This window comes from Sinocyclocheilus anshuiensis, unplaced genomic scaffold, assembly GCF_001515605.1.
Source record: "Sinocyclocheilus anshuiensis isolate Anshui unplaced genomic scaffold, SAMN03320099.WGS_v1.1 scaffold1051, whole genome shotgun sequence".
NCBI lineage: Eukaryota > Metazoa > Chordata > Actinopteri > Cypriniformes > Cyprinidae > Sinocyclocheilus > Sinocyclocheilus anshuiensis.
Window position 1 is genome coordinate 1,384,798 of NW_015546234.1, and position 10,540 is coordinate 1,395,337.

Here is a 10,540-nt window from a genome sequence, read left to right on the forward strand (position 1 = left end):
TTTTGGACTGCCCCAGCTCAGAGGTAAGATTCTATAAAATTGTGAAAGAAACAGAATCTCATTCCCTGTCAATTTTAGACAAATTAGTGTTGAGTGCATTTGTCAAGCTTAAACATACAGCTGTTAAGCTACCAAAGTTACTGTGAGTAAAAATAATCAAATAAATATTTGTATTTAATTTATGGGAAGTTTATCCATAACTACAAAACAACATGACTAACAAAAAAACTACTATGGTGCCCTATTAATTTAGGCAACTCTATTACCCATTTTGGTGCTTTTTAATTAATACATTTTATTACTTTTGTTCTTTAATTTTTTTTTGTGTAGTGTTTATTGCTATGAAGTTGCAAAACGTATTATACATAACAGGGTAACAAAAAAAGTATTGAAAAAATATATAAAAAGTTTGACCTCCTTAAGTAATCATTTGCTGAAAGTTAAGCGCCTTGATCCTTTCAGTGACCATTTTTCTGAGAGAGAAAAAAAGCGCCTTAAATACCTCAAATCACAAGCTGTCTTGAGAACTATGATTTAGCTCATATTTAAATACTCTTTGATACAGTTTAACCTCCTGATTTGCAATCTGATTTTTGAGTCCATTTCGATGTTAACCCTAATATTAAGTTTAAACACTTGCATTCATAATTAACCATAAGTTTACGTCGTTATGGAGAGATTGTTTACTACAAACTACGCTGGCAACTTGTTCATGCCCGACCTCGAATGAACATTTTTACGCAATACTCCCCCCGCACTAGAAGAATGGTTTGATCCAGACTGTTGCAATGCTTCGGGAGAGAGCAGATACATACATATTGAATACATTACAGCAGAGCGGCTTCGTTTATAGTGTTGGAAGGTTTCGCTATAATGCAGACTGATGTGCGTTCTTCTTAACGCCCTTACAAGTTGGAGCACAGTATCGCTATCTCGAAATGCCTGCTGCGACAAACAGTTTCTTCATTTGTTTCCTCTCCGTACTCGTTCGTATGTACCAATGTATGTAGAAACGGGGGCTGTAGACAACCGCGGAGCACCTTTACGTGGAGTAATCTGAAAGTTAATGGGATCGTGGGCCTTGCGACGACCCTTGTGTGTTTTGCAGACTCGATCCCCACATTCTCTTCTAGTGCGTGAGGAAGTGAGAGGACAGCTTTGGTGATACATAGCCGACAATGAACGTGGAAATACCTCCAGTTGCAACATGGCTGCTGCTTAGATGTTTATTGGAAAAGTTCAGCCCTGAACATTAAGAAAGTTTTATAATAATCCACGTCGCAAAAGATAACTTTTCTGGCTTAATTCAGCTCTGGATTGGACTGGACTGGATAGGACTACACAGTGAATCGGAGCGAGTGTAGCTCGCCGTCATTCAGTTTGGTCTCTGCATGACAGCAGACCAACACCGAGGGCTTTCCGTGAACACTCTCGCTTTTAACAGCATTTTCAACTTGGTCAAAGACTTGTAATCTTTGAGTAGAAAATGCATTTCTCCATCCCCGAGACGGAGGTCCGTTCCAATGAAAATGGATCGACATATGTGGTAAGTGTAGTGGAGGTCAAATAAGCGACGCGCCTAGCGTTTACATTTGGTGACGCTGTAGAATAGTGGTGCTTTGAATCGTTGTTGTGAACGAATCTTTGCGTACGGATCTTTCTCTGACTGAGGGAACATGTCCGTTCATTCAGATCATCATACGAGTCAGTCTCGTTCGCAACAAGAAGAGAAAGAGGCAGAAGAGTTGTTAAAATGACTGATAACTAAAATTAACATGATATATGGACATAATTTCTTAGTTCATTTAGGCTGTTAGCTATTGTCATTTTTCAAGTCCTTCCAAGTTGACAGAATGGAGCAAAATTGTACATGTAGGCCTACTTTGTTTTCATTTGAGGTGAAAATGCTCATAATGCTTAAACGCTCTTTTTCTTGAGTCTCTTGGTAGTTTTTAGAAATTCTAGTTTTTAATATTTGAATAAAGGATAACAAGACTCATTTTCAATTTTGAAATACTCGGTACCCAGATAGCACACATGCGTCTGCAAGATGTCTGTTAAAAAGATCGCTTCATCTGGAAAGCATCTGCTGTGTACACACATCTGATAAACGTCTTTAAGATGTCAGTTTTACATGCATTCTAAATCATAAACATCTTAAAGACATTTTATAGATGTCTATTTAACTTCTGACAGGAAACGTCCTATAGACAGCAGATGAGCAAACACTCTAAAAAAAAATACATCTTGCAGATGTAAATGCAGATGTCAAATAGACGTCTCTGTGATGTACATGTGTTATCAGGGTAATTGGTTGAGTGAGTGATTCAATGATTCACTCATTACATATGCCACCACATATGGTTGTGGCTAGAAGGGATACAGCAAAAACAGGAAGCTAACAATAAATAGAATTTTCTACCTATTAGATTGTGTTTTATTAACATCTACACATACCCCAACCCTAAACCTACCCCTTACAATCATGCAAAAATAGTAATTGTTGTTGTACAGTGTGAGAAAAATTATGCTATATCGATGTGCGCATACCCAGTAGTTTTTGCTGTATCGTGCCATCTAGCCTTAACCACCACATACTGGCTTGATATGGATAAAGATTCAGTGAAGGAAGCTGAACAAATCTTTTTAGTGAACGGATTCAAAAAAGGAAAACCAAATGATATCATGTAGAGATGAATATTCACATATCTGTTGTAAGATTATAGTTAATATTAAAAAATGTAGTATGATGTGATTTGTAACTGTAAAACTTTCATTTTAAGTGTTTTAAAAAATAATTTTAGTCTTAAAATTGCAAGATTTAATAGATGTATTTTTGTAAAAATGAAAGCATACTTATTCTGACCTCTACTCATTAAATATATAGAAGAAAAATATATATTTTAGCTGACACAACATTCATAAGTTATTTATTGAATAACAAAAAGGCAGGCACAAAATTATTGAAGGTGGAATCAGGAAGCTTTGTTAATGGTTGTTTAGAAACACTCTAGCTAGCATCTTTGAGAGTTGTTGTGTGAATTGGATTCACAATGTCTCAGTTCTCCTGGCATCTCTCCCTCAGCCATACGCAGTGCAAGATTGCCATTTCTTTCAGCATAACAGTTATCTAGCGTAACTGGAAACGTAGCTGGCTCAATACTCTGAAGACATGACACTTCATTTTTCTATGAAACCGCAAGTAGAGCCTATCAATAACAGACAGCTTCAGTTTCGGCTCCTGAGTTTTTGTCTGTATCGCACTGAACTGTGGATTGATTACAAAGCATATTTTGCCTGAATTCTTTCTCGTAGGTGTTTGCAGATGTAATGCAGATGTGCAGCCTGTGCTGTCGACTCTCCTTAGCCAACAAATGATTTGAATAAGGGGCTGAGATCATTTTTGAGCTCCACTGCACATGGATGCTCTCAGCACTCTTAAAACACCTCCAGTAGGCCCGCAAAGGTTTTAATGCACCGATGTGAAGATATTGTGTATCATTCCTAACAGATTGACTGCAGACATTGTTTGTGTCCATCTTTGACTGTGATTCAGAGAGAATTTCTCCATCACAGATCGTCAGTGACGTTCTCAATAGCTAAGTCTTTCAAGGCCACTGAGATATAAATTGGTCAGATGTATGAATCACACTCACTTTTTACTGCTTTTACATTTTTGTTTCTTTTTCTTTGATGACAAGATATTTGTTGTTTTGCATAATTTAAACAGGTTTTGCATAAACTAGTTCACCCTGTTACTGGTCAAGAGGGGGATCTGTAAGATGTTTTGTTTTTGAATGTCTCTTCTGCTCAGCAAGGCTGGATTTAATTGATCAAAAATACAGTAAATATTATGAAATATTATTACAATTTAAAATAACTCAGAAATCATTCTAATATGTTGATTTTCTGATTAAGAAACATTTCTGATTATTATTAATGTTGAAAACCACTTGCTTCATATTCATAAAACTGCTTCATATTTTTGCGGAAGCAATGATGCACTACCCTTTAAAAGTTTGGAGTAAGAAATAAATAAATAAATTAGTAATTTTATTTATCAAGGATGCATTAAATTGATCAAAAGGGACAGTAAAGACATGTATAATGTTACAGGATTTCTATTTCAAATAAATGCTGTTCTTTTGAACTTTCTATTCATCAAATGATCCTGAAAAATTAAAAGTATCACAGTTTTGACAAAAACATGAAACTGAAGATTGGAGTAATAATGCAAAAAATTCAGCATTGCATCACATAAATAAATTATATTTTACAATATATTCAAATAAAAAAAGTCATTTTAAATTGTAATAATATTTCACTAATTGTACGGTATTTTTGTTTAAATAAACACAGCCTTGGTGAGTAGAAGAGACATTCAAAAACATTTTTAAAAATCCCAAACTTTTGACTGGTAGTGTATACATTAATTATTTAATTATTTAGTTGCCAAGGCAAGTTTTTCATGTAATATTATATTTAATTGTATTACAATATACAGATATTTGTAATAGTTTTTAAGTAAACAAAAACAACACTGATGCTAATCTACCTGAATTTTCTAAAGTCAACTAAAACGGATTTTAAAACCTGCTTCGTTTCTCTCTTGCATTCATTCACAATCGGAGGTAGATTTAGTCAGAGAGCGTGATGTTGTCTTGCTCTATATTTGAGAGGGAGTTGCATATTTGCAGTGGAGCTGTTCATGTCACCAAATATGCATACTTTGCAGAAGAGCCACAAAAATGAGAGGGGGCTGCGATTTAAATGGCAGACTTCCTGTTCAAACACAAGGGCAAAAAACTATTGTGTTTCCTGAAGACTTGCGTACTCATTCTTCCTTTTTTATATTTGACGACAAGTAAAGGCATGGCAGTTTCATCCTACCTCTGTCAGTAGGTAGCAGAGCACAATATTGCAGTTGCAGCCTTGAATATAGAAGACTTATTTAAAAAACATTCAAAAAAATCTTACTAACTCCAAACTATTGAGTGTTTATTTTTGTTTTATAAAGACTAACAAACTGTTTTCTTCCTTCTGCAGGCTTACAATATCCATGTGAATGGTGTCTTGCATTGTCGAGTACGTTACAGCCAACTCCTAGGCCTCCATGAACAGGTGAACACTCATTTTCATCATGACCTTAATTTCAGAAATCAGTATTGCACTCATATTTTTAAAATGCGTCAAGGATTGCCTTGGAATACTGGCACATGAAAAGCTGTTTGTTACAAAGCACAGTAGTTTTTAGCCACTCTGCAGTTAGCCAAAAAACATCTGTAATTTGCTTCATAATATTCTCTAAAGTTGTTAGAAGAAAAACACATGTTTAATTTGGACAGGATTAAAATCACAAAGTGCACCGGTGAAACACAAATGTACTTCTTGTCTGAATAGTGAAGTGGTGAAGCTGTGATCACATTCACCAGTAGTTTGAGTGGTCATCCACTGAAAGTGACATAAAAGGATCTGGTTATTACCTATCTAACACCTACCAATTTCACAGACACTAAGTTTCCTCATGAATGAGAGAGAACTTCAGTGATCTCACCATTAAGAGCATGTTGTGTTGTTTCGCAGCCACTGTTGCTAGGTAACTGGGCGTTGAGGGCCTAGTCAGATCATACGTGGTCATATGATGCAATGCGTAGATGCTGTCATGGTGTGAGGCTTGCAGTTAACCCTTAAAATGGGCCTTCAAATTATTATAATTTTATTAAAAAAAAAAAAAATTCATATTTTGAATGAACTTTTATTTGTATATTTTAAGTTGTCTTTTTAATAATTACATTTTTTTATATCTCTATTTTGCTTTATTTTCTACTTCAGTTTTAATTTTAGTGCTTCAACTTTATTTATTTATTCAACATTTCTATTTTTCATGTAAGTTTAAAGGGTTAGTTCACCCAAAAATGAAAATTAGGCTGCGTTTTACTCACCCCCGAGGCATCCTAGGTGTATATGACTTTCTTCTTTCAGACGAATCCAGTCGGAGTTATATTAAAAATTGTCTTCGATCTTTCAAGCTGTTTCATGCCACTCAGCGGGTGTTGCATGCTTCAGTCCAAAACAAGTTAAATAAATAGCGCCCATCCATTAAAAAAAGTGTCTCACACGGCTTCGGGGGATGAACAAAGGCCTTCTGTAGCGAATCGATGCGTTTTTGTAAGAAAAATATCCATACTGTGTACAACTGTTGGCGCAAGCTACATTAAAGTGATTATTACGTTTTGAATATGGATATTTTTCTTACAAAAACGCTCAGCTTCATACCTTTGCAGATATTGTTTATGCTCAAACAGCAACATTACACACTAACTAACGTTAAAAAAGTGAAATCGCAATGAACCACCCCTTTAAGTTATTTTGGACTGAAGCAATGCAACACCCGCTGAGTGGCATTAAACAGCTTGAAAGATCAAAGACAATTTTTTATATAACTCCGACTGGATTCGTCTGAAAGAAGAAAGTCATATACACCTAGCAAGGGGTGAGTAAAACGCAGCCTAATTTTCATTTTTGGGTGAACTAACCCTTTAAATTTTTCAAATGATATTTATATTTTATCTGATTTCAGCTTCGAAAAGATTTTTAGTTAACAATATCAACACTGATATATGTGTCCATGTAATTTTCTTATTGTGCCGTTGAATAAAACCCCAATAACACAGATGGAGCAACAGCAGGCATAATTTTGGTAGATGCTGTGAAGTGTAAACAGATTTATTAGCTTGGTGCTTGTGAGGCCAGCAGTCAGCATGTACGACAGAGCAGTGCACAGCGGTCAAGGGCAGGCAGTGGTCAGTTTAATTTTGTCCTCTCAGAATAACCAAACATTCTGTTTTCAGAATTTGACCTCATCAATTTAAAATGAACTTCTCTCCCTGTGTCCTTTCAGATAAAAAAAGAATATGGAAATAATGTGGTGCCAGCTTTTCCACCAAAGAAGATCTTCACCCTCACACCGGCTGAAGTCGATCAGAGGAGAGAACAGTTAGAGAAGTACATGCAAGCTGGTGAGAAGCATCTTCTTTTATCTGAAAAGTTCATAAAAAGGTTTGAGATTAGACTCTGTGTTTTAGCTCCTAAACATGACAAAATTCACTTTTAACAGATATACACTACCGTTCAAAAGTTTGGGGTTGGTAATATTTTTGAATGTTTTTGAAAGACGTCTCTTATGCTCACCAAGGATGCATTTATTTAATCAAAAATACAGTAAAAACAAGTAATACTGTGAAATCTTATTACAATTTAACACGATTACATTTACGTTGTCATTTTGCAGACGCTTTTATCCAAAGCGACTTACAATTGGGGAATTGTACAATTGTAATATATTTTAAAATGCAATTTATTCCTGTGATGCAAAGCTGAATATTCAGCATCATTACTCCAGTCCTCAGTGTCAGTGCCTACTTCCTTAAAAAAATCCCCGAAAATCTAAATATTGCAAAAATATTGATGACTAATTCTGCACTAGTTTTGTATCCAATCAGAAGCTCTCTAAAATTAAGATGCCCCTCCCCCTAATACCACTTGCAGCTGACTTGCTACTAGCAAGCAACTGTGATGAAGCCTATTGGCTATCCAAAAAAAAAAAAAAAACGCCCCACTCAAATTCCCTGTTTCGTCAGGAAATGCATCAACACTGGATGTTCATCAGCCTTCATATGGGGTCAGATGGTCTTGTAATTTCTGCTCTTCCTGAAGAGGACGGAGCTTTTTAATGTTCTACATCAGTGTTTCCCAACCTTTTTTTTAGTCGCGGCACCCTTTGGAAATTTTAACAAATTTGTGGCACCCTACAAAATTAATTTTGTCACAATACTTGAATTTCTAAATTCGATATGATACCTTGAAAAACATAAATATTCGGTACAGCAGGGAAGAACTGCAGAATATACTGTAATACAGATATTTTTAATATTATTAAATTTTTTATCCATCAATGGTGGCAATCAATAGGCTAATTTCTAATGAAGAGACGAATTTATATGACAGATTTTCATGTAGGCTTTTATTTATATGTAACCATTGTTTAATTACCATTATAACTAGCTATCTCACACATTTTTGCTCGCTCTGTGTATTTTTGATTTTACAGTGGGGTAATTTTGTTGCAGTAGCACAAGATAGCTTGATTTCAAACTTTGAATTGAATAAAAAATGACAAGTAAGCAGTCAGTAATAAAATAAGAACAAATAATAGCACAAAAAATAATAACGATGCAAATGAAATAAATTGCTTTTTAGTTTTTCAGGTAGGTCTAACAGGGCTATTAAGAGATTTAGTTGTTTTTTTTTTTTTTACCAATTATATCCAAATAATGTTTAGTCCTAGAAAGCTATTATTATCAGAACACGTGAGCATAACATAGCGGTTAGCAGGTCAATGAATGAGAGGGCAGCGTTACCAGAGTTACCCATTTACCACACCTTGTTACAGCACAGTAGGGCTATTGCAGACAGAAACAATACTGTACTACATCGATGTTTCCTGTCGGCTCAATTTTTGAGTGGACTTTGCTGTTCCGATGAGCATGAACGGTATATGAGTGGAGCGCTCACGTGGGCCATGAGCAACTGAGCGGAGCGTACACGCATAGAGCGGGATAATATGCAGAGCGTCACACCACGTGAAAGTGAAACTTGAGCGGTGAACTAATTTTCGGCAGCCGGAATTTCGGTGCATGTCTAATTATTGGCGACATCAGAAATGGATATTATACAATAGATGCTTTTTTGAACATTTTAGCAATTTAAAAATCTTAAAAAATTATTTTTTACACGGCACCCCTGCTCTCGACAGACGACGGCACCCCGTTGGGAAACACTTCTACATTGTCATTCATGTTAGCAAAACATCAGTCACGCTGTATAAAAGAGGGCCACCAGTGTTGTACAGCATTGAGGATTTGCCATGCATGTGGTTTAACAGGTTTTCTCCACACAAAAGGAAATCAGCAGTGCTGGCAGCACCAAGAGCCATTTGCTCTAATCCATTCCAGCACTGGCTCTTTCCATCGAACAAGCTAAGCCTTGTTGAGCTTATTTGCTCACAGTCTGGAGCTGCTCTTGGCTGGGGCTCCCTTCAGTTACATCACTGAGAAACATGGTTATGGAAAATTAACTGACACAAACACACAAGCTGTTCAGAGCGAATATTTCGTCAGTTTGTGCTAATGCCTTGCGGTTGTTTGCTTGTGTGCTATAATGGAAGTAAAAATAAACATTATAGTTTATGTTGGTCTGTTTGCCACCAGATTTTTTTTAAATTTAAACCAAGGTTATTATCAGTCAGGGAGGCATGGTGGTATTTTTAAAGAAAAGGCTGCATTGTATACCAGATTAGTTTATGTTTACATGATTTTGACATTTTTAAAACATTGAGGTTTACATTATGGTTCAGTTGAGACACAAAAAAACATTCTCACTACCATTCAACAAACTTTCCCAGAGGAAATTGGTACCTTGAACCTTTTAAAGTAGCATTGATGTATTCTATTTGTTTAAGTGAATTGTTTTGTAGATTTGTTTTGATGATCTTTTTTCTATTTACTAACTGTTTTCTGTTTTAATATATTGCAAAATGTAATTTATTTATCTGATGGTAAAGTTGTGCTACTTAAACTGTAATAGCGTTTTACAGTAATTTCTTAAAAAATCTCCAAACTTTTGAATGGTAGTGTAAATGTTTAATTTAATGTTTATTTTTATTCATTATATATTGTATAATTTTATGTGTTTCCTTCCACAAATAGCATGCTATTGTGATATAAGAGTAAACTTGTAAAAACAATTGCCCCTATAAGTGGCTTCAGTTTGTTTAAATACATGATTATATTATCTTGCATTTTAGCTGAATATGTTTATCAAAAAAAGTAGCTACTTTGGAGTAGGTTGTCAAGTTGCAAGTTTTGATACCTTTAATGAAGAGCTTTTTATTTTCTCCCTGCAGTGCGTCAGGACCCCATTCTGGGATCCAGTGAGATGTTCAACAGCTTTTTGAGAAAAGCTCAACAGGTAGAATTTCTATACTCTTTTTAGTTAGTAAAATTTTTTTTAACTATTTATAATAATTCAGTAATTATCATAATTGCAAATCTAGTATATTAATTGCAATTTTAAATATTGTAACATACATATGTACAGATCCAGAACCTATAATGAAAAATAGAACTAAAGTAGGTTTTCCTTTCCATGTTCAAAAATGTCCTTGCCATTTTTCTGCCTCATTAGCCTCTATATTTGCCTTTAACAATCAACATTTGCGTAATTTTTGTTATGTCTTCAACCTTATGGTGTCTAAATATAGAAGTGACTCAGTTGTCTGTCATAAAACCCTAAAAATTTGAATCTGCCTTCCTCCACCCTGCCAAAAAGTTTAGGGGAAAAAAGACATTTCTTAGTCATCCAGTAAAAGGGTCAAACACTGGTGGGTCTGATTTATCTCATTTCCTTATTAAAGGGGTCATATGATGTGATTTCAAGTTTTCCTTTCTCTTTGGAGTGTTACAAGCTGTTCGTGAATAGA

The 10,540-nt window shown here is 35.2% G+C and overlaps 1 protein-coding gene across 4 annotated transcripts in view; it reads left to right on the plus strand.

Annotated features, from left to right (window-relative positions):
• The first annotated feature begins 784 nt into the window (after positions 1–784).
• snx17 (sorting nexin 17) overlaps positions 785–10,540 on the plus strand; it is a 33,511-nt gene continuing 23,755 nt past the window's right edge. For all 4 annotated transcript variants that reach the window (XM_016503531.1, XM_016503533.1, XM_016503532.1 and 1 more), the window contains exons 1-4: positions 785–1,546; positions 5,047–5,121; positions 6,902–7,019; positions 9,965–10,029. In XM_016503531.1, the coding sequence (XP_016359017.1) occupies positions 1,487–1,546; positions 5,047–5,121; positions 6,902–7,019; positions 9,965–10,029 (318 nt within the window). In that variant the 5' untranslated portion in view covers positions 785–1,486. The remainder of the gene's footprint in view (positions 1,547–5,046; positions 5,122–6,901; positions 7,020–9,964; positions 10,030–10,540) is intronic.